Source organism: Rhinatrema bivittatum, chromosome 2 (assembly GCF_901001135.1).
Source record: "Rhinatrema bivittatum chromosome 2, aRhiBiv1.1, whole genome shotgun sequence".
NCBI classification, from domain to species: Eukaryota; Metazoa; Chordata; class Amphibia; order Gymnophiona; family Rhinatrematidae; genus Rhinatrema; species Rhinatrema bivittatum.
In genome coordinates, this window is record NC_042616.1 from 402,605,515 (window position 1) to 402,630,511 (window position 24,997).

General features: G+C 44.6%; 1 protein-coding gene across 1 annotated transcript in view; it reads left to right on the forward strand.

Annotated features, from left to right (window-relative positions):
• Window positions 1-24,997, forward strand: part of LOC115083301 (vomeronasal type-2 receptor 26-like) — a 48,781-nt gene that overhangs the window by 7,752 nt on the left and 16,032 nt on the right. The window contains exon 4 of the mRNA XM_029587105.1: window positions 2,464-2,691. Within this exon, the coding sequence (XP_029442965.1) occupies window positions 2,464-2,691 (228 nt within the window). The remainder of the gene's footprint in view (window positions 1-2,463; window positions 2,692-24,997) is intronic.

Here is a 24,997-nt window from a genome sequence, read left to right on the forward strand (position 1 = left end):
TTTTGTCTACCAGGTTTTATAATTTGAAGATTGAACTGCTTTATGTTCAAGATCTGCTATGAAGCATTTGTTCCAACACCTTAAAAGATGTTTTCTTCTTTTTTGACTTGTTACTACAAATTTGGATCATTTGTCCTATTGTACATTGGGAGGTGATTTGGCCTCAGGAGAAGTTCCTGGTTAGAATTGTTGTGCTAGCAGAAATGAGCAATATTAAGTAGGGATGTCATTTTTTGACGATTTAAAATATCGTCCAATATATTTTAAATCGTCAAAAATCGTTAGAGCCGCGATACAATAGCAATTCCCCCGATTTATCATCAAAAATCGTAAATCGGGGGATGGGGGAGGGTGGGAAAACCGGCACACCAAAACAACCCTAAAACCCATCCCAACCCTTTAAAATAAATCCCCCACCTCCTGAACCCCCCCAAAATGTTTTAAATTACCTGGGGTCCAGTGGGGGGGGGGGGGGTTCCTGGCGTGATCTCCCACTCTTGGGCCACGGCTGCGTTAATAGAAATGGTGCCGGTGGCCCTTTGCCCTTACCATATGACAGGGCAAAGGTAGCGCCGGCGCCATTTTGGTTCCTGTCACCCGACGTCACGAGTGCAGGAGATCGCTCCCGGACCCCCAGGGACTTTTGGCCAGCTTGGGGGGGCCTCCTGACCCCCACAAGACTTGCCAAAAGTGCAGCGGGGGTCCGAGAGCGACCTCCTGCACTCGGGCCGTATTGCCAATATTCAAAATGGTGCCAGCGCTACCTTTGCCCCCACTGGACCCCAGGTAATTTAAAACATTTTGGGGGGGGTTGGGGGGGGGGGGGGATTTGTTTTAAAGGGTCAGGGTGGGTTTTAGGGTTGTTTTGGTGTGCCGGTTTTCCCCCCTCCCCCGATTTACGATTTTTTAACAAAAAAAACCATGACGATCAGATTTCCCCCCCCCCCCCCAGCCAAAATCGATCGTTAAGACGATCAATCACACGATTCACATCCCTAATATTAAGGACAGCAAATGAAACTATTAGGAAAAATTGTATTTTTTTGTTTTGGATTGCAATTTTTTTTGAAATTGGGTTTTATTTTGCCTTCAGCATAATTTATGCACAGGGGGCTTTGCCAAGACTTCATACTTTCCAATTTATGCTCTGGTTTTATCTTGGTATGTTATGTTGGGTCTGGACTATACAGTATTAGGGGACAGTGTTAAAGAGAGGTCTGGAGGTTATAATAGATCAAGGGTCGGGAATCTTTTTGGCTGAGAGAGCCATGAACGCCACATTTTTTAAAATGTAATTCCGTGAGAGCCATACTAACTACAACCCCCCCCACCCTCCTGACTCCCCCAAGACCTGCCAAATTAATTTACTACAACCCCCTACTCTCCTGATGCCCCCAAGACCTGCCAAATTAATTTACTACAACCCCCCATCCTCCTAACCCCGCCCCCCAAGACCTGCCAAAAGTCCCTGGTGATCCAGCGGGGGTCCAGGGCTCGCAGACAAATCTTTAATAAAAAAGTAAAAGTCTAACAAAAAACCCCACCCTCCTGATGCCCCGCAAGACCTCCAAAATTAATTTACTACAACCCCCAACCTCCTGACCAGCCCAAGACCTGCCAAAAGTCCCTGGTGGTCCAGCGGGGGTCCGGGAGCGATCTCCAGGACTTGGGCTGTCAGCTGCCAGTAGTCAAAATGGCGCCAACGGCCCTTTGCCCTCACTATGTCACTGGGGTTGACCAATGGTGGCGGTAGTCCCTGTGACAAAGTAAGGGCAAAGGGCCGTCGGTGCCATTTTGACTACTGGCAGCCGACAGCCCTTAAAACCCAGCTGACTAGCTAAGATGGTTTTGTTTTATGATTTACATGTCTTCCATAGCAGTAGTAAAGTTACGCTGCAGGGGATCCCAGCACGTGCCTGTGAGCATAAGTATTTACATGCACATCTCTTGGCCAGACCACGCCCATGCCCTGCCTCCTTTTGGAAACTTTTTTACTTGTGTGCACAGTGGGAGATATGCGTGTCCTTGGGCGACTTTTAAAATTGACTCGGTGGCCGATTTATGTGTGTATCTCCAGGTTTTGGTGCATGCTGTGCTTTTAAAATTAACCTAATACAGGGTATTTTTTTTAAAAAGCATTCCTGCTTAAATTTGGTTATATGCATGTAAATGCACTTTACCCGTGTAAGTGGGCTTTTGAAAATTGCTACAATATATGCCATTGAATTGACCATAGGATTTGATTGCGTAAGTGCACTTTACATGCAAAAATGGCTTTTAAAAATTGCTATGATAGTATGTTATATTTAACATGTAACTCTTTTCAAAATTACCTCTATATTGGATATATGATTAATGACATACAAAGGGGGTGAATTGGCAAAAGTATGTAATAAGTGAGCAGTAGCAGTAGTTGTCAAGGCTTCAGGTCTAGATTTTCTAACCATTTGTTTCTCTTTGTAGCTCAACCAATACATTAAGGAGATTCACTTTAAAACCACTGATGGATATGAGATCTTCTTTGATGACAAAGGGAATGGGCCAGCTAACTATGACATCATAAACTGGGTCCTGCTCCCTGATGGTTCCTTAAGCAGCATCACTGTTGGAAAATTCAATTTTTCAGCTTCAAGTGGGCAGCAGCTCTTTGTGAACCAAAGTGCCATCTTGTGGCATCCTTCCTATAACCAGGTTTGGCATGTTATATTCAGTTTTCAGGAGACTATTTATGGCACTCCATAAACATAAACGTAAACTGAAACTGGAAGAGGATAGCACTGTAAGCTATCAGCTTTGCAGTTAAGGCAAGGCAAGTCACAGTTTTCCAACCAGAATCCAAAACATATTACAGGGCCTGTAGCAGATGTTTCTAATACAAAATTCAGAACAGAATGATTTAGTGCAGGGAAGTACAGAGGATTTTACACAAGCACATCAGGAACATCAGATGCAATATATGAAGAGAGCAAGTTTAATATAGTTGGGGTAGGGTTTAGTTATAAATATGCAGACTAAATAGGGTTCATGATTTTAGCCAAATAATGCTTCAAATAGCCATGTTTTCACCAGTTTTTTGAAGGATGCATCTGATGTAAGGTTTTAGGGCATTTCACACATTTAGAGCTGAACCAGCAAAGCTGCTTTTAATGGTGTTAGACTTGTAGTCTCCCAGCAACACTGGATGCACCAGGATTGGTACCATTTACTGTCCTCACGGAGCCAGGGTCATTTGGGGTGATGGGTGACGTGGGAGGGTTTGTGATGAGATTTTGGGTGGGAGGGGGAAGGATGAGGTTTATTTCTGAATTTGAGGAGGGGTGGTGGTGGGGAGTCTGCTGGAACCAATGGGCCTACAACAGTTTAATAATCTTTTCTTTTGTCTGTGTGTGTGTGTGTGTGGGGGGGGGGGGGGGGGGGGGGCAGGAATTTGGGAGCTATGCCCCACAGTTTAAATTATTTAGCAGGGGAGGTGGTGGGGGATTGGGCATGCAGGCCCGTAAGAATTTATTTTTAGTTTCCTTTTTTTTACACCACTTAACTGGCTTCAGTTTGAATATACCAAAATGAACTAGTGCCTCAAAAAAACCTGTTTTAGACTAAGAATATACAACCTACAGGGATTTAATGTGTTGCTACATAAACTCTGGTGCCCTGGAGCTCTGCGAGGAATCTCACCAAGGTAACAGTTGGGATTCCAACATGGGCAGGTACCATTTTTCCTTTAAATTATTGAATAAATATTTGCAGTATTGTACTTGTGATTTACAGTCAACTGTTCTGACAAAGAACTAGCTAAAGTTTACTATTCCAAGGCAGCTCTCCTAAATGAACAATTCAATGTTTCTTTGGTCAGTTTCTGCAATGTTTCCGACTTATCTTATACTATCCAAGGACTGTCTTTAGTGATGTCAATAATAGGTGTCTCCTTGCAGAGTAAAGCCCGCCTGACACTATCAATGATTCGGTGCTGTGCACCTGCTTCAGGGGCCAGAGAGCTGAAGAATTGTAAATACACTAACATTATTAAATGTATATTTCCCCCAGAATAGTAGCAAAATACAAACAAATATTTACTTGTGTGACATGACTTGCTTTACGATGCCGCCTTTTTAGTCAGATGGCGTCTATTAATGCGAGTGAGCATTTTAAAGAGGCAAAGGACCAATGAGCTTTCTTGAGAGGGCTGGCTCTTCCTCCACTATTAACTGATCTGGTAAAACTCATCACAGATGTGTTAGCAATCACACTCAAATTTCTAGTTAAACCGCTTAGTTTGTGGTAATGCAAATGTAGTAAAGAAAAAACCTTTTGTGTATTTTTAGCTGGCAAATTCGGCTATCATATAGAAGGAAAAGATCGCTTGACTAGTCTTCTATTAATTCCTCCAAATACATTGCATTGCTTTTTCATAGTTCTCTCCAAGGTCCAAGTTTAGAAATCAACTATAAAGGACTCTTTTGTAAGTTCTCTTTCACGTCGTCATTAGCATTATGAGCGCTGCAATCTTGTTCTATTTCTGATGCTTTTGTAGAATCTTTTACTAATGGATAAAATTGAGGAATTAATGTCACTGTTATCGAATATAGTAAAGCTGACAATTGTACTAAGGTCCTAGGTAAAACAATAACTTTGCAGAGACATAAAAATAAAAAATAAACCCTTTTATATGTTTTTTTTTGTATTTTTAACCAGCTTGGTCGTAAGCATACATAACGGTACATTTTTACTAAAATAGAGCTAGTCATCCCCATATAATTCATTCTTCAAAACACTGATTATACACGCCTCATGATGATAACATCCATCAGGATCTTATTTAATGCTTAATATTATAGATCTTTAAGAAGTGCTAGAATAGTATGTGATTGTAGCGCTCTGCAAGCCCATAACGACATGCAAGTAAACTTACAAAACTTCTTCTATTGCCGATTTTAAAATTTGGACCTTATAGAGGTCTATGATTAAGTGAAGAAGTGAATTCAAAGGACTGAATAGAGGACCAGCAAAGCAATCATTTTCTTCTACATGGCCGATATTGCTGGATAAAAATACAAATTTTTTTTTTAATAGGTTTCTTTTTTATTTTTATGTCTCTACAAATTTATTGTTTTACCTAGCAGCTTATTTATTTATTTATTGTTTTTGTTATACCGGCTTTCATGACAGGTATCACATCAAACCGGTTTACATTTAACAGGGTGTGCAATATACAGAGAACTCAAAGAACTATAACAAGTGCATGGTTAGAGGAATTGCAGTTACAATAAAACAGGGAAGTACGCAACTGGGAGTGGAAGAGAGAGTAGAAAAAGGAGATTAACTGACAGCAAATTATTTACAGTGTTGCCAAATTAATTACAATGTAGTAGAATTGATATAATGAATTAAATTGATAGCAATGTGTTGGTGATGTCCGGTAAATTAATTGTTTTTATTTGAACCCATTGTTAACAATGAGTTGGTGATGTCAGATGAAGGGATCAGTTGAAGTCTGGATAAGCTTTTTTAAAAAGCCATGTTTTCAGCCTTTTCCTGAACGTCGGAGGGCACGGTTCCTGTCGCAGGTCGGATGGGATGGTGTTCCATAAAGGTGGTCCTGCTGTTGAGAATGCTCTGACTTTAAGGGATTTGTGTTGAAAGGATTTTGCGTGTGGAACATGAAGTGATTCTTTATAACACTCTCTAATGGGTCTGGAGGAGGTATGTTTTTTTGAAAGGGATTTGTAAGTTGAGCGGGGCGTGTTGATGGATGACTTTGTAAATGGTGGTGATGGACTTGTAAATGATTCTGTAGTGAATTGGCAACCAATGTAGGTCTTTGAGGATTGGGGAGATGTGGTCAATTCTGGAGTTAGTCAGAATTCTGGCTGCTATATTCTGCACCATCTGTAGAGGTTTGGTATGAGATGCAGGGAGACCTAATAGAATAGAGTTAAATAATCTAGCTTAGAGAAGATTATTGCTTGTAAAATTGTTCTGAAGTCCTGGGAGTGGAAGAGTAGCTTAATTCTTTTAAGGATATGTAATTTGTGAAAGCAATCCTTGGTAATTTGGTTGATGAATGATTTTAGGTTGAGACGGTTGTCAATGATAGCTCCTAGGTCTCTTACGTGAGAGGTTTGAAGGTTGGCTGGTGGGTTTGAAGTGATGTTGTTGTTTTCCGGGGATATAAGCAGGAATTCCGTTTTTGAAGCATTGAGAATTAAGTTTAGATTGGTGAGGAGGTGTTTGATCTCTAGTAGGCAACTTTCCCAGAATTCTAATGTTTTTTTAATGGATTCTTTTACAGGGATCACGATTTGTACATCTTCTGCGAATAGGAAGTGTTTCAGGTTCAGTTTTGTTAGCAGTTGGCAGAGTGGGAGAAGGTAAACATTAAAGAGCGTGGGTGAGAGGGAGGAGCCCTGCGGAACCCCTAGAGAGGATGGATAGTGAGATTCTTTATTATGAATTTTGACCTTGTATCCTCTGTTCTCCAGGAAGGTTTTAAACCAGGACAGTGCTGTGCCTGTAACACCGATGTTTGACAGCTGATTTAGGAGGATGTGGTGGTTGCTGTATCGAATGCAGCCGACAGGTCCAGAAGGATTAATAAGTAAGCGTGACCTTTATCAATGCCGGAGAGGAGGAAGTCTGTAAGAGAAAGGAGTAGCGTTTCGGTGCTTAATGCTTTGCGAAATCCATATTGATTGGGAAACAGAATTTGGTGATCCTCAATGTAATTCGATAATTGTGAGTTTACTAATTTTTCCATAACTTTCGCTATGAACGGGAGGTTGGAGTTGGGATGGAAATTGTTAGGATCGCTGGTATTTAGGTTCGTTTTTTTAGGAGTGGTTTAATTGAGGCCGTTTTAAGGTCATCTGGGTAGATACCCTGGGAAAGGTAGCAATTGATAATGTCGGCCAGTGCTTTCGATATAGTATCCGGGATTAGTAAAAGAAGTTTAGATGGGATTTGATCAAAAGGGTGTGATGACAGTTTCATTTTCTTCAGGACCGATTGTATCTCTGAAGTGGTGATGGGTTCAAAGAAATTGAGAGAGATGTTTTTGTTTGGGTGTAGATAAGTGCTAGAGGATGCGTACGTAATTGGTGTCAGCTGTTTGAGGAGGTCGGTGATATTTTTGCTGAAGTAAAAAGCCAGCTCATCTGCTTTTGTCTGGGCTAGGTGGAATGGAATGTCTGGAGTGTTGGTTTTTGTTAGACTGGAAACATAGGTGAACAGAGCTTTGGAGTCAAAGATGAGGTTGTGGATCTTGTGGGCATAAAAGTCCCTTTTGGTTTTCAAAGTGATGCTCTTGTATAAGTGAAGGGAGCGTTTGTATTCAGATAGGGAGGTCGGTGAAGGGGCTTTACGCCATTTTCTTTCTTTCTGACTTAGTAGATGTTTGAGTTTTTGCAGTTCGTCGTTGAACCAAGGTTGTCTTTTGGTCGCATTGTGTTTGAGTTTTTTTGTTGTCATGGGACATAGTGTATTTGCTACTGATTCAGTTATTTTGGACCAGGATTGGAGGGCTGCGTTAGGAGTGGAGACGTCAATGAGAGAGAGATCAGGGGCTAGGAGATTGGTGAGGTGCTCCGAGGAGCAAGTTTTCCTGTAAAGAAATGATGGTAGGGAGTGGTGATTTTAGCCCGGTTGTGACAGTGAGAAGGTGGTGGAGATTAATGTGTGGTCTGACTAAGGGACTTGTTTGCATACTGGTTGCTCTGTGCGTGAAATGCCAGGGTTTGTAAAGATGAGATCCAGTGTATGACCCGCTTTGTGGGTAGGTTTGTTGATTAGCTGCTTGAAACCCATGGCTGACATGGCAGTGAGGAAAGCTTCGCAGTTAGTTGAGAAAGGGGATTTGTCTACATGTAAGTTAAAGTCTCCCAAGATTATGGCTGGGGAGTCCAGGTTTAGGTGAGATGCTATGATTTTGAGAATGGGAGAGGCATCAGAATCTAGCAGGCCTGGAGGGGCATAGACAAGGAGAATTTGAAGATGTTCAGATTTGAAAAGGCCTATTTCTAATTTGGTAGATGAGTTGATTGGATATTGTGCGAATCTCAGTGACTTTTTGACTGCTAGGAAGATACCCCCGCCTCTTTTTTTTTGCCTTGGAATGGAGAACAAATCGTAGGTCTGTGTTGGTAATTGGTTTATGAGGGCGATGTCCGAAGTTTTGAGCCATGTTTCAGTTATGGCGCAAAAGTCTTTGTTTGTGTCCAGAAGAAGGTCGTTGAGTATCAGCGTTTTATTAGTGAGCGATTGGGCATTGAAAAGAATGATGGTGAAAAGAGTGAGTCCTAAAAACTGGGTAGTAGGGGAAATCATGATGGGGATGAGGGATTTGTAGGTGTGTGGGCGGTTAAGCATGGGGGATGGTGGGAAAGCCGGCGGTGGAGGCAAGGCAGCAGGCGGTGTTGGAGGGTTGATAGCGCCTCGTTGTTGGAAGGTGTTCATTGGGGGAGAGTAGAAGTGAAGGCCTTACCCCGATGGGCTTTAGCGCCGAGTGCGCAGGCCCGGGCAGGTTCTTCTTTCACCGGTGAATCATCAGTGAGGGGAGAGGAGAAAAGTTTCTAATGAGCCTGTGGTATGTGAGGGCAACTCCCTGTTAGCGGGGGCCGGAGGCTGGCGCTCTTTGATTTTGATTAGGGGTGTCGCCGTGCTTGAATAGATGAGACTTAAAATTTCAGGAGTGAGGGCTGCCGTAGAAGACTGAATTTAAAGGCCTTCAGGGCCTGGCTCTATTGGCTGTCGGATGCTGGGTGCAGCCGCGCTGATTGGCTGGTCCCAGGAGGGACTGGCTGGAGGTGAGCTCTGCCGGCGGAGAGACGGCGCAGGAAGCCTCACGATCGGCGGTGGACCCTCCGAGGGTAAGAGTGAAATTTAAGACCTTATCCCAGTGGGTCCACGGCGCCGATTGCGCAGGCCAGCCCTCGGTGCGGTCGTCGTGAAAGAAGCTTAGAGTGATTGTCAGCTTTACTTCGGTAATAATGCTATTTATTCCTAAATTTTATCCATTAGTAAAAGATTATACAAAAGCGTCAGAAAAATAGTGAGATTGCAGCGCTCACAATGCTAATGATGACGTGAAAGAGAACTTACAAAAGATCCCTTTATAGTTGATTTCAAAACTTCAACCTTGGAGAGGACTATGAAAAAGCAATACAATGTATTAGGAGGATTTAATAGAAGACTTGTCAAGTGATCTTTTCCTTCTATACGATAGCCAAATTTGCTGGCTAAAAATGCACAAAAGGTTTTTCCTTTACTACATTTGCATTACCACAAACTAAGCGGTTTAACTAGCAGCTGAGTGTGTTTGCTAGCACCTCTGTGGCGAGTTTTACCAGATCAGTTAATAGTGCGGGTGGACCTAGCCCTCTCAAGAAAGTTGATTGGTCCTTTGCCTCTTTAAAATGCTCACTAGCGATAATGGATGCCATAAGAACATAAGAACATAAGAAAATGCCATACTGGGTCAGACCAAGGGTCCATCAAGCCCAGCATCCTGTTTCCAACAGTGGCCAATCCAGGCCATAAGAACCTGGCAAGTACCCAAAAACTAAGTCTATTCCATGTAACCATTGCTAATGGCAGTGGCTATTCTCTAAGTGAACTTAATAGCAGGTAATGGACTTCTCCTCCAAGAACTTATCCAATCCTTTTTTAAACACAGCTATACTAACTGCACGAACCACATTCTCTGGCAACAAATTCCAGAGTTTAATTGTGCGTTGAGTAAAAAAGAACTTTCTCCGATTAGTTTTAAATGTGCCCCATGCTAACTTCATGGAGTGCCCCCTAGTCTTTCTACTATCCGAAAGAGTAAATAACCGATTCACATCTACCCGTTCTAGACCTCTCATGATTTTAAACACCTCTATCATATCCCCCCTCAGTCGTCTCTTCTCCAAGCTAAAAAGTCCTAACCTCTTTAGTCTTTCCTCATAGGGGAGTTGTTCCATTCCCCTTATCATTTTGGTAGCCCTTCTCTGTACCTTCTCCATCGCAATTATATCTTTTTTGAGATGCGGCGACCAGAATTGTACACAGTATTCAAGGTGCGGTCTCACCATGGAGCGATACAGAGGCATTATGACATTTTCCGTTTTATTCATCATTCCTTTCCTAATAATTCCCAACATTCTGTTTGCTTTTTTGACTGCCGCAGCACACTGCACCGACGATTTCAATGTGTTATCCACTATGACACCTAGATCTCTTTCTTGGGTTGTAGCACCTAATATGGAACCCAACATTGTGTAATTATAGCATGGGTTATTTTTCCCTATATGCATCACCTTGCACTTATCCACATTAAATTTCATCTGCCATTTGGATGCCCAATTTTCCAGTCTCACAAGGTCTTCCTGCAATTTATCACAATCTGCTTGTGATTTAACTACTCTGAACAATTTTGTGTCATCTGCAAATTTGATTATCTCACTCGTCGTATTTCTTTCCAGATCATTTATAAATATATTGAACAGTAAGGGTCCCAATACAGATCCCTGAGGTACTCCACTGTCCACTACCTTCCACTGAGAAAATTGCCCATTCAATCCTACTCTCTGTTTCCTGTCTTTTAGCCAGTTTGCAATCCACGAAAGGACATCGCCACCTATCCCATGACTTTTTACTTTTCCTAGAAGCCTCTCATGAGGAACTTTGTCAAACGCCTTCTGAAAATCCAAGTATACTATATCTACCGGTTCACCTTTATCCACATGTTTATTAACTCCTTCAAAAAAGTGAAGCAGATTTGTGAGGCAAGACTTGCCCTGGGTAAAGCCATGCTGACTTTGTTCCATTAAACCATGTCTTTCTATATGTTCTGTGATTTTGATGTTTAGAACACTTTCCACTATTTTTCCTGGCACTGAAGTCAGGCTAACCGGTCTGTAGTTTCCCAGATCACCCCTGGAGCCCTTTTTAAATATTGGCGTTACATTTGCTATCCTCCAGTCTTCAGGTACAATGGATGATTTTAATGATAAGTTACAAATTTTTACTAATAGGTCTGAAATTTCATTTTTTAGTTCCTTCAGAACTCTGGGGTGTATACCATCTGGTCCAGGTGATTTACTACTCTTCAGTTTGTCAATCAGGCCTACTACATTTTCTAGATTCACCGAGATTTGATTCAGTCCATCTGAATCATTACCCATGAAAACCTTCTCCATTACGGGTACCTCCCCAACATCCTCTTCAGTAAACACCGAAGCAAAGAAATCATTTAATCTTTCCGTGATAGCCTTATCTTCTCTAAGTGCCCCTTTAAGCCCTCGATCATCTAACGGTCCAACTGACTCCCTCACAGGCTTTCTGCTTCGGATATATTTTAAAAAGTTTTTACTGTGAGTTTTTGCCTCTTCAGCCAACTTCTTTTCAAATTCTCTCTTAGCCTGTCTTATCAATGTCTTACATTTAACTTGCCAGTGTTTATGCTTTATCCTATTTTCTTCTGTTGGATCCTTCTTCCAATTTTTGAATGAAGATCTTTTGGCTAAAATAGCTTCTTTCACCTCCCCTTTTAACCATGCCGGTAATCGTTTTGCCTTCTTTCCACCTTTCTTAATGTGTGGAATACATCTGGACTGTGCTTCTAGAATGGTATTTTTTAACAATGACCACGCCTCTTGGACATTTTTTACTTTTGTAGCTGCTCCTTTCAGTTTTTTTCTAACAATTTTTCTCATTTTATCAAAGTTTCCCTTTTGAAAGTTTAGCACGAGAGCCTTGGATTTGCACACTGTTCCTTTTCCAGTCATTAAATCAAATTTGATCATATTATGATCACTATTGCCAAGCGGCCCCACCACCGTTACCTCTCTCACCAAGTCCTGTGGTCCACTGAGAATTAGATCTAAAATTGCTCCCTCTCTCGTCGGTTCCTGAACCAATTGCTCCATAAAGCTATCATTTATTCCATCCAGGAACGTTATCTCTCTAGTGTGACCCGATGATACATTTACCCAGTCTATATTGGGGTAATTGAAGTCTCCCATTATTACTGCACTACCAATTTGGTTAGCTTCCCTAATTTCTCTTAGCATTTCACTGTCCATCTCACCATCTTGACCAGGTGGACTGTAGTATACCCCTATCACTGTAGTCTTCCCTGACACACAAGGGATTTCTACCCATAAAGATTCAATTTTGTATTTAGTCTCATGCAGGATGTTTATCCTGTTGGACTCTATGCCATCCCAGACATAAAGCGCCACACCTCCTCCCGACTGCTCCTCTCTGTCATTGCGATATAATTTGTACCCCGGTATAGCACTGTCCCTTTGGTTATCCTCTTTCCACCATGTCTCTGAGATGCCAATTAAGTCTGTGTCATCATTTACTGCTATACATTCTAATTCTCCCATCTTACTTCTTAGACTTCTGGCATTAGCATACAAACATTTCAAAGTTTGTTTTTTGTTTGTATTTTTATTCTGCTTTTTAATTGATAGGGATAAGTTAGAATTTTTTAGCTCAGGTGAGTTTTTAGTTACAGGCACTTGGACAACTTTTCTAATTATTGGAACCTCACTGTCGGGATGCCCTAATTCTAATGCATCATTAGTATCCTTTAAAGATACCTCTCTCCGAACCATGCGCTGCTGAGCGACTGTCGGCTTTCCCCTTTGTTCTAGTTTAAAAGCTGCTCTATCTCCTTTTTAAAGGTTAGCGCCAGCAGTCTGGTTCCACCCTGGTTAAGGTGGAGCCCATCCCTTAGGAAGAGACTCCCCCTTCCCCAAAAGGTTCCCCAGTTCCTAACAAAACTGAATCCCTCTTCCTTGCACCATCGTCTCATCCACGCATTGAGACTCCGGAGCTCTGCCTGCCTCTGGTGACCTGCGCGTGGAACAGGGAGCATTTCAGAGAATGCTACCCTGGAGGTTCTGGATTTAATCTTTCTACCTAAGAGCCTAAATTTGGCTTCCAGAACCTCCCTCCCACATTTTCCTATGTCGTTGGTGCCCACGAGTACCACGACAGCCGGCTCCTCCCCAGCACTGTCTAAAATCCTATCTAGGTGACGTGTGAGGTTCACCACTTTCGCACCAGGTAGGTATGTTACCAGGCGATCCTCATGCCCACCAGCCACCCAGCTATCTACATTCCTAATAATCGAATCACCAACTATGATGGCCGACCTAACCCTTCCCTCCTGGGCAGTAGGCCTTGGGGAGATATCCTCAGTGCGAAAGGACAAGGCATCACCTAGAGAGCAGGTCCTTGCTACAGGATCCTTTCCTGCTACACCTGGTTGGTGCTCTCCCATTATGAGACCTTCTTCCTCCAAGGCAGCACCAGGGCTGCCAGTCTGAAGTTGGGACTTGACTACTATGTCCCTGACTAACAAGGCAGCATCGTGAAACAAGTCATGTCACACAAGTAAATTTTTGTTTGTATTTTGATACTACTCTGTGGGAAATATGCATTTAATAATGTTACTGTATTTACTATTGTTCAGCTGTTTGATCCCCGAAGCAGGCGCAGAGCGCCAAAACATTTACAGTGTCAGGTAGGCTCTACTCTTCAAGGAGACACCTATTATTGACATCATTTAAGACAGTTTTTGGATAGTATAAGATAAGTTGGAAACATTGCAGAAACTGTTCGATGAAACATTGTTCATTTAGGAGAGCTGCCTTGGACTACCAAACTTTAGCTAGTTCTTTAAGAACATAAGAAATTGCCATGCTGGGTCAGACCAAGGGTCCATCAAGCCCAGCATCCTGTTTCCGACAGAAGCCAAATCAGGCCACAAGAACCTGGCAAGTACCCAAACACCAAGAAGATCCCATGCTACTGACACAATTAATAGCAGTTACTATTCATTAAGACAACTTGATTAATAGCAGTTAATGGACTTCTCCTCCAAGAACTTAAACCTTTTTTGAACCCAGCTACACTAACTGCACTAACTGTGCATTCACTGAAAAGAATTATCTCCGATTAGTCTTAAATGTTCTACTGTTACGAGAGGCCTTCCTGTTCGAGAAGGCTTTGCATTCTGTTATGGAAGCGCTGAGGGAGCGGTCCCACTCGAGGGGATTGTGTGCCCTTGGGCCTTGGGCACGACTCCAGAGAACTCCAAGGCAGCACCGAGGGTAGGTGAGGCGTCTCCCAGCATGGGCTGGACAGGAGCGAGGCTGGACTGAAGACAGATGACTAAAGATACTGACCCTCCTCTGGACCTGCATGCTTCAGGAGACCATCACAATGGTGGTATTATGAACAATCCTCTGACTGTTCCAAGCCCTTTCGGACCTGCCGCAGGGTACGACAAGAAGTGGCAGGCCGGATGGAGGCCAGGGCAGCGAAGACCGGAACATGGAGATTCAGACGTAGACTCGGGAACAAAGTACTTGGGTGCACAGACGAAGGCTCATGAACAAAGTACTTGGGTGCACAGACGAAGGCTCAGGAACAAGGTACTGCAGGCAAGGTATTCAGAAGCAGAACGCTCAGGAAAGAGGTACTTGGGTGCACAGACGAAGGCTCAGGATTGATGTACTTGGGTGCACAGACGAAGGCTCAGGAACGAGGCAAGGTATTCAGAAGCAGAATCAAGGACTGGGTTGAGACTGCGACGCAGCGTGCCCTACATAGCCACTACCCATTGGCTGATCGTGGACCACGCTTGCATGCGAAGCAGGCTCTAGACGAGGTGTGGAACAACTGAAGCTGGAACATGGCGAAGATAATTTAGAAGCCTGTACCAAGGCGTGCCCTACACAGCCCATCATAGGCTGGTCGTGGACCATGATGGAATGGCCAAGTTCAGTAAGAGTCTTTGGCATGGACGGACACAGTGCAAGGAACTCCGAAGACTGGGACGGAAGCAAGCAAGGATTCTAAGACAACTCACGACTGAAGCAGAAGTCTTCCAGAGGCTTGTACATGCACAGATGAAGATGGCCATGTACCATGAGTGCCCTACACAGCCAGTAAGCATGGGCTGGTCACGGACCACAACATGGCACGCTAGAAAGGAGGCAACGAGGAACCTGGGGTACAGGACATCAGGAACAGGCGAGGAACATCAGAACTGGATCGCAGACATCAGGAACAGGTGACGGACATCAAGACAAGACATGGAGCTCCAACGAAGAACAAAGACCTGACGGAGCGCTGGAAGGCTAGACATCCAGGAGCATGTAACTCCAATGCAAGGCAAGGCAGAACTGAAAGCAAAGTCCTTTTGTAGTGCAGGAAGCAGGGAACTCCCTGGGAGGAATTTAGATAGGCCACACCCGGCTGGCCCTATAACTAAAGCGAAGAGCTATGGGCCGGCCCCTTAGGAAGACGGGGCAAGGCCCAAACCAGAGAGTCCAGGAGGAAGCAGAGCAGACCTCAGGCTGGCCCAGATGGCAAGGAAGGCCTCCCAGGCCATGGAGCAAAACCGGGATAGACTGTCTAGGCAAGGCCCGGCTTCGGTGCGGCCTCCAGAGAAAAGAAGATCCCATGCTACTGATGCAATTAATAGCAGTTGCTATTCCCTAAGTAAACTTGATTAATAGCCGTTAATGGACTTCTCCTCCAAGAACTTATCCAAACCTTTCTTGAACCTAGCTACACTAACTGCACTAACCACATCTTCTGGCAACAAATTCCAGAGCTTTATTGTGCGTTGAATGAAAAAGAATTTTCTCCGATTAGTCTTAAATGTGCTACTTGCTAACTTCATGGAATGCCCCCTAGTTCTTCTATTATCCGAAAGTGTAAATAACCGATTCACATCTACATGTTCAAGACTTCTCATAATCTTAAAGACCTCTATAATATCCTCCTCAGCTGTCTCTTCTCCAGGCTGAACAGCCCTAACCTCTTCAGCCTTTCCTCATAGGGGTGCTGTTCCATTCCCTTTATCATTTTGGTTGCCCTTCTCTGTACCTTCTCCATCACAACTATATCTTTTTTGAGATGCAGCGACCAGAATTGTACACATTATTCAAGGTGCGGTCTCACAATGGAGCAATGTAGAGGCATTATGACATTTTCTATTTTATTAACCATTCCTTTCCTAATAATTCCTAACATTCTGTTTGCTTTTTTGACTGCTACAGCACTCTGAGCCGACAATTTCAAAGTATTATCCACTATGATGCCTACTAGGGATGTGAATCGTTTTTTGACGATTTAAAATATCGTCCGATATATTTTAAATCGTCAAAAAATTGTTAGGGCCACGATACAATACCAATTCCCCCGATTTATCGTTAAAAAATCGTAAATCGGGGGAAGGGGTAGGGCAGGAAAACCGGCACACTAAAACCCCCTAAAACCCACCCCCGACCCTTTAAATTAAATCCCCCACCCTCCCGAACCCCCCCCCCAATGCTTTAAATTACCTGGGGATCCGGCGGTGGTCCAGAACGGCAGCGGTCCGGAACGGCCCCCTCAATAGAATCGTGTTGTCTTCAGCCGGCGCCATTTTTCAAAATGGCCGCCGCAAAATGGCGGCGGCCATAGACAAAAACGATTCGACGCAGGAGGTCATTCCGGACCCCCGCTGGACTTTTGGCGGGGGTCAGGAGGCCCCTCCAAGCTGGCCAAAATTTTTCCTGGGAGTCCAGCGGGGTTCCGGGAGCGATTTCTTGCCGCAAATCATTTTCGTACGGAAAATGGCGCCGGCAGATCGACTGCAGGAGGTCGTTCAGCGGGGGTACCAGGCCGCCGCTGAACGACCTCCTGCAGTCGATCTCCTGCCGGCGCCATTTTCCGTACGAAAACGATTCGCGGCAAGAAATCGCTCCCGGAACCCCGCTGGACTCCCAGGAAAATTTTGGCCAGCTTGGGGGGCCTCCTGACCCCCACAAGACTTGCCAAAAGTCCAGCAGGGGTCCGGAACGACCTCCTGCGTCGAATCGTTTTTGTCTATGGCCGCCGCCATTTTGCGGCGGCCATTTTGAAAAATGGCGCCGGCTGAAGACAACACGATTCTATTGAGGGGGCCGTTCCGGACCGCCGCCGTTCTGGACCACCGCCGGATCCCCAGGTAATTTAAAGCATTGGGGGGGGGTTCGGGAGGGTGGGGGATTTAATTTAAAGGGTCGGGGTGGGTTTTAGGGGGGTTTAGTGTGCCGGCTCACGATTTTAACGATTTTTCACGATAGTTTACACACCCAAACGGCAACAATATGATTCCCTCCCCCGCCCAGGCGAAATCGATCATTAAGACGATCGAGGACACGATTCACATCTCTAATGCCTACATCTTTTTCCTGGGTGGTAGCTCCTAATATGGAACCTAATGTCTTGTAACTACAGCAAGGGTTATTTTTCCCTATATGCAATAGAGGTGTGCATCGTTTTTTGTCTTCGTGTCATTTTTCGTTTTTCGGCCGCCATGGAAAATGTTGGTTTTTTTCGGTTTGGATCTTTTTTTTCACGAAAAATCAATTTTTAGTTAGTGCGCGCTAACTCCCCGTTAGCGCGCACTAACAAAAACCGTTAGATTTTGTTACTTTTTGTTATTTTTTGTTAGTGCGCGCTATCGGGCTCCCTGAAACATGACGAATTGGGCAATTTTGTTGAAATTTTCCAATTCGGCAAAAACGAATGCACATCTCTAATATGCAACACCTTGCACTTGTCTGCATTAAATTTCATCTTCCATTTGGATGCCCAGTCTTGCAAGGTCCTCCTGTAATGTATCACAATCCGCTTGTGATTTAACTACTCTGAATAATTTTGTATTATTCGCAAATTTGATAACCTCAATCGTCGTATTACTTTCCAGATCATTTATAAATATATTGAAAAGCACCATCCAAGTACAGATCCCTGAGGCAGTCCATTGTTTACCGTTTTCCACTGAGAAAATTGACCTTTTAATCCTACTCTCTGTTTCCTGTCTTTTAACCAGTTTGTAATCCATGAAAAGCCATCACCTCCTATCTCATGACTTTTTAGTTTTCTTAGAAGCCTCTCATGAGGGACTTTGTGAAATGCCTTCTGAAAATCCAAATACTCTACATCTACTGGGTTCCCCTTTATCCACATGTTTATTAACCCCTTCAATAAAATGAAGCAGATTTGTTAGGCAAGACTTCCCTTGAGTAAATCCATTTTATTGTGTTCCATTAAACCATGTTTTTCTATATGCTCTACAATTTTGATCTTTAGAATATTTTCCACTATTTTTCCCAGCACTGAAGTCAGGCTCACTGTTCTATAATTTCCCAGATCGCTTCTGGAACCCTTTTTAAATATTTGGATTACATTGGCCACCCTCCAGTCTTCAGGTTCAATGGATGATTTTAATGATAGGTTACAAATTTTAAATAATAAATCAGAAATTTCATTTTTGAGCTCCTTCAGTACCCTAGGATGCATACCATCCAGTCCAGGTGATTTGCTAGTCTTTAGTTTGTCAATATAGCCTACTACATCTTTCAAGTTCACAGTGATTTGGTTCAGTTCATCTGACTCCTTACCCTTGAAAACCATCTCCGGAACTGGTATCTCCCCAACATCCTCATGAGTAAACACGGAAGCAAAGAATTAATTTAGTCTTTCTGCAATGGCCTTATCCTCCCTAAGAGCCCCTTTTACCCTTGGTCATCTAATGGTCCAACCGACTCCCTCACAGGTTTCTTGCTTCAGATATATTTAAAAAAGTTTTTATTATGAATTTTTGCCTCTACGGCCAACCTCATTTCAAATTCTTTCTTCACCTGTCTTATCAATGTTTTACACTTAACTTGACAATGCTTATGCTTTATCCTATTTTATTGAGATGGATCCTTTTTCCAATTTTTGAAGGATTTTTTTTTGGCTAAAATAGCCTCTTTGACTTCACCTTTTAACCATGCCGGTAATTGTTTTGCCTCCCTTCCACCTTTCTTAATGCGTGGAATACATCTGGACTGCAGTCTAGGATTGTATTTTTAAACAATGTCCATGCCTGTTGAACGCTTTTAACTTTTGCAGCTGCACCTTTCAGTTTTTTTCTAGCTAATTTCCTCATTTTATCAGTTTCCCTTTTGAAAACTTAGTGTTAGAACTGTTGATTTACGTATTGTCCCCCTTCAAGTTATTAGTTTAAATTTAATGATGATATGATCATTATTGCGAAGTGGCCCCACCACTGTTACCTCTCTCATCAAATCCTGCGTTCCACTAAGAATTAAATCTAAAATAGCTCCCTCTCTCATTGGTTCCTGAACCAATTGCTCCATGCAGCAGTCATTTATTACATCCAGGAACTTTGCCTCTAGCAAGTCCTGATGTTACATTTACCCAGTCAATATTGGGGTAATTGAAATCTCCCATTATTATTGCACTCCCAAATTGGTTAGCTTCCTTGATTTCTCTTAGCATTTCAACATCTGTCTGCCCATTTTGTCCAGGTGGACGGTAGTTTACTCCTATACTCTTACCCAACACACATGGGATATCTACCCATATAGATTCTACTGAACATTTAGTCTCTTGTATGATCTTTATCCTGTTGAACTCTATAACCTTCCTGACATAAAGTGCCACACCCCCACCAAGTTGATCCTCCCTATCATTGCGATATAATTTGTACTCTGATATAGCACTGTCTCATTGGTTATCTTCCTTCCACCAGGTCTCTGTGATGCCAATTAGGTCAATCTCATCATTTACACTCAAACTCTCCCATCTTACTTCTTAGACTTCTAGCATTGGCATACAGACATTTCAAAGTGTGTTTTTTGTTTGCATTAACAACCTGCTTTTCAGTTGTTAGGGATAATTCGGAAATCTTTAGTTCAGGTGATTTTTACATATAGGCACATGGACTACGTTTGCTTTTATTGAAACCTCTTTGTTGGGATGCCCTAACTCTCCTGTTTCATTAGTATCCCTCAAGGATACGTTCCTCCGAAACATGCACTGCTGAGTGTCTGTCAGCTTTCCCCCTTGTTCTAGTTTAAAAGCTGCTCTATCTCCTTCTTAAAAGTTAGTGCCAGCAGCTTGGTTCCACTCTGGTTAAGGTGGAGCCCATCCTTTCAAAAATGTCTCCCCCTTCCCAAATGTTTCCCCAGTTCCCTGTACGTACCCGATCAGTCCAGACCGTGGGTTGAGCCTCCTGTCCAGCAGATGGAGACAGACCAAACTGAAAGGGTATCCTATATCAGGACAGAGCCTACCCTGCAGCCCTTCAGTATTTGTCTGTCTCCAGCAGATGGATCAGCTCACTCTGCAGTCTCCTGATTTGGGCTAGTCAGCCCTTTTTTTCCTTTCTTCCTTTTTGATCAAGCAATTACTTACTTCCTTCGGGATTCTATTAGGATTTTCAAAAAGAATAAAATTAAGAGAGATTTTTTAGGTTTAGTTGTTTTTGCAGGAGACGGTCCCATCTCCTGGCTCTTGCCAGACTTAGGGGGGCTTTGCCCCTTGTGCTGGGCATGGCCTAAGTCCGCGGCTGCTTCCCTAGTGTGGGGACTGAGGCTGGTGGTCCAGTCATTCTTCTCCCCCCTCTGGCTGCCTAGGGAGCTCAGGGCTCCATTGCCTGCTTCTTTTTCCCTCAGTGGGGCTTCATTAAAAAAAATAAATAAATACATAAAAAAAGAAGGAGGAAAGTAAAATAAATAATAAATAATCAGGTTTCTTTTATTGGGCAGCCAGACATAGAGGAGCGTGCAGGCTTCACTCCCCTGCCTCCGTTCCTGCCGACAGTGCTGTCAATCATCTATTTTTAGATACCAGCTGATTTTTTACTTAGCTCGAGGTTCCCACGGCCAAACGCCTGCCTAGCCTGTGGAGAGCCCTCATCACGCGAGGGGCTCTGCTCTGCCTGCCTACCTGCTGGGTGAGGAAGGTCCCTCCTCAGCAGGGCAGGCAAATTTAGATCGGGGATGAAATCCCCCGCGTATGGCCAGGTCTTTCCAGGGTCAGTAAACCGCGGAAACGGTGGCCATCTTGGGGATTTCGGCAGCTCCCGATTCGGAGCTACCTGGGGCTGGGGAGCAGAATTTATCGGATTCTCCCCCCGATTTAAACCCCAAGCTGCCCCAGGATGTTGTCCCCGACCCCCCTCCCCTCCCCCTCCATCCCCCCAGTAGATCCAGGTCCCGTTTTTCTTCGGATTTTGTTCTCCTCCTGCATAAATCCTATTTGGCCAGCTTGCAGGAGGAGGAGGGGGATACCCCCCAGGTCCCCTCCCTCCAAAAATCCCACGTCCGACCCCGCTGCCCATTCTCCCTGTCTCAGAGCCCCAGGGGTCTGTTAGAGTGCGGGTGGTCCCAGAGGTATCTTCGCTTCCACATCCTCAACCGTGATTTTCAGTTTCGGGCGCTACCCTTCGGCCTCGCTACCGCACCACGCACCTTCACCAAGGTCATGGTGGTGGTGGTGGTGGCAGCCCTCCGATACGAAGGAGTCATAGTCCACCCCTATCTGGACAACTGGCTCAGGAGAGCCAAGTCGGAAAGTCTCTGCAGACAGGTGGTGGATCGGGTTCTAACTCTCCTCGCGTCGCTCGGCTGGATAGCGAATTTTCCCAAAAGCAATCTTCAGCCTTCCCAGGTGCTAGAGTTCCTGGGGGCCCACTTCAATACTCTGATCGGCAAGGTGTTCCTACCTCATGCGCGGGCTCTCAAGTTGATTGACCAGGTTCAGAATCTGCTCTCGCTGCCTCTTCCAATGGCCTGGGACTACCTACAGGTCTTGGGTTCGATGGCTTCCACCATCAACCTCTTCCCCTGGGAATTTGCTCATATGCGACCATTACAGAATGCTTTGCTATCCCGTTGGCAGCCAGTGTCGGAACAGTTTCACGTAGTTCTCCTGCTTTCGGCCTCTACCGCTGCTGCCTTGCAATGGTGGTTTTCGCTCCCTCATCTCCTCCGGGGAATGCCTCTTCAGTCGCCATAGTGGATAATAGTAACCACAGAAGCCAGTCTCTTGGGCTGGTGCGCAGTCTACCAGTCCCAGTCCACTCAGGGGATCTGGTCTCCGGTTCAGTCTCGTTGGCACATCAATCGGTTGGAGGCATAGGCGGTGCGTCTGGTGCTGCAGGAGTTTCTTCCCCTGATACGCGGCAAAGCGGTGAGGGTTCTTTCCGACAACTCCACCACCGTGGCTTATATCAACTGTCAGGGAGGCGCTCGCAGTCGCCTGGTAGCTCTGGAAGCCAGCCGTCTCTTCGAATGGGCGGAGGGACATCTGGAATGCCTGGCGGCCTCCCACATAGCAGGCAAGGAGAATGTACAGGCCAATTTCCTCAGTTGTCAGTCTCTCGATCCGGGAGTGGGAACTCTCAGAAGAAGCCATGGATCTGATCATCAACAGGTGGGGTCTCCCTCACCTGGACCTCATGGCGACCTTGCGCAATGCCAAGGCCAACCGCTTCTTCAGCCGAAGGAGGGAGCACAGCTCGGAGGGAGTGGATGCTCTGGCTCTTCCTTGGCCCACGAACGTCCTTCTATACGTGTTCCCTCCGAGGCCTCTGGTGGGAAAAGTCCTCTGAAGAATTGAACTTCACTGAGATCCAGTGGTTCTGGTAGCACCCGAATGGCCTCACAGACCATGGTTCGCGGATCTTGTCAACTTGGCGACAGACGGACCTCTCCGGCTAGGCCATCTTCCTCATCTGCTCCGGCAGGGACCTGTATTTTTTGACCAGGCCAATCGCTTTTGTCTAGCGGCCTGGCTTTTGAATGGAGACGCCTGAGGCATAAAGGCCATAAGGAGGAGGTTATTTCCACTTTGCTGCAAGCTCGGAAGCAGTCAACTTCTCTAGCGAGTTTGGAAGGTCTTTGAGACTGTTTGTGCGTAGTCGGGCGTCTCAGCACGCTCCAATCCAGTCTCGTTGGTCCTTTCTTTTCTACAGAAGGGTCTCTCCAAGGGTCTTCAGTTCCCTGCACATGCAAGTTTCCACTCTCGGCTCACTCCTTGGACAGGTCGAGGGTCATCCCTTAGCGGGCCACCCGGATGTGGTTCGGTTCTTGAAGGGAGTCAAGCACCTACGACTGCCTGCTCATTCTATTTGCCCATCATGGAGTCTTAATTTCATCCTCCGGGCTCTCTGTGTGGCCCCATTTGAGCCTCTCATCGGGCTACAGTAAAGGATCTCATGCTCAAGACAGTTTTTCTATGCTCTATCTCTTCCACTCGACGTGTTTCTGAGATTCAAGCATTGTCCTGTCGGGAACCTTTTCTGCATTTTTCCGATTCAGGAGTTTCTCTCAAGATGGTGCCTTCTTTCTTGCCAAAGGTTGTCTCTGCTTTCTATGTCAACCAGTCGGTGGAGCTTCCTGCATTCTCCCCAGAAAAGATTGCGGGTCCTGCTGGGGGCGATCTTCGCAGACTTGATGTCAAACGAGTTCTACTCTGGTATCTCCAGGTCACCAATGACTTTCGGGTCTTGGATCATCTTTTTGTCTTCTGGACAAAAAGATGATCCGAGTGGTCCCAATCGGGGCAAACCTGCTTCTAAGACTACTATTGCGTGGTGGTTGAAAGAGGCGATTTCCTCGGCTTATGTTTGCCAAGGTCAGGCTGTTCCTGAGGGCTTAAAGGCTCATTCATTGCGTTCTCAAGCTACTTCTTGGGCGGAGAGCCAATCGGTTTCTCCGCAAGAGATTTGCAGGGCCGCCACATGGACGTCCCTGCATACTTTTGCTCAACACTACCATCTGGATGTGCAAGCACCGGTTTTTGGTTCCTTTGGGCGGCAAGTGCTTTGTGCGGGACTGTCTTGGTCTCACCCAGTTTAGGGAAGCTTTGGTACATCCCACAGTCTGGACTGATCTGGGTATGTACAGGGAAAGGAAAATTAGTTCTTACCTGTTAATTTTTGTTCCTGTCATACCATGGATCAGTCCAGACGCCCTTCCCAGTTTTCTTCTCTTACTGTCCACTCGAAGCTTGTTATTGCAGATTCTCGGAAGTCGATACTTCATTCTACGGAACACCGGACGATTACACCAGAAGCCTTTGTTGTTGAGAACCAAGTATATGCAAGAGCGCTTAGTTGTACCATGTTATTTACAAGGTTATTGAGTTGCTCAATTGAGCTTTTTGGTTACTTGCTTGATCCTACTTACATTTGTTGTTTTCTGCTTTGACAATGGTTATACTGAAGGGCTGCAGGATAGGCTCTGTCCTGATATAGGATACCCTTTCAGTTTTGGTCTGTCTCCATCTGCTGAACCTGCAGCTCAACCCACGGTCTGGACTGATCCGTGGTACTATAGGAACGAAAATTAACAGGTAAGAACTAATTTTCCTTTCCTTACAAAACTAAATCACTCTTCCCTGCACCATCATCTCATCCACGCATTGAAACTTTGGAGCTCTGCCACCCTGGAGATTCTGGATTTCAGCTTTCTACTTAAAACCCTAAATTTGGCTTCCAGAACCTTTCTCCCACATTTTCTTATGTCATTGGTGCTCACATGTACCATGACAGCCGGCTCCTCCCCAGTACTGTCTTTAATCCTATCTAGGTAATGCATGAGATCTGCCACCTTCGCACCTGGCAGGCAAATTACCAGGCAATCCTCACATCCTCCAGCCACCCTGCTAGCTACATTTCTAATAATTGAATCACCAACTATGATGGCTGACCTAACCCTTCCCTCCTGGGCAGTAGCCCTGGGAGACTTGTCCTCAGTGTGAGAGGACACTTTGCCAGAACACTTGACTGTAAATTACAAGCATTATACCACAAAAACTTACTTGCAAATTTAAAGTAAAAATGGTACCTGCCCATGTTGGTATCTCAACTGTTTCCTTGGAGAGATTCCTCACAGAGATACTGGATGCCAGAGTTTATTTAGCAACACAATAAATCCCTGTAGTTTGTATGTTCTATAGTTTGAATATAGCCAATCAAGATTAAAGTTCTCCATGTACACATGCTTAAATAACTGTACACCTAATGAGTTATATTCAAACTTTGCTGGTTAGATTTGAAAGTTATCCATCTAAAGTCATTCACATAATGTTAGGCGAACATACTAATAATAATGTTAGGCGAACATACTGGCTTTTCATACTGGCTTTTCATACTGGCTTTTCACTA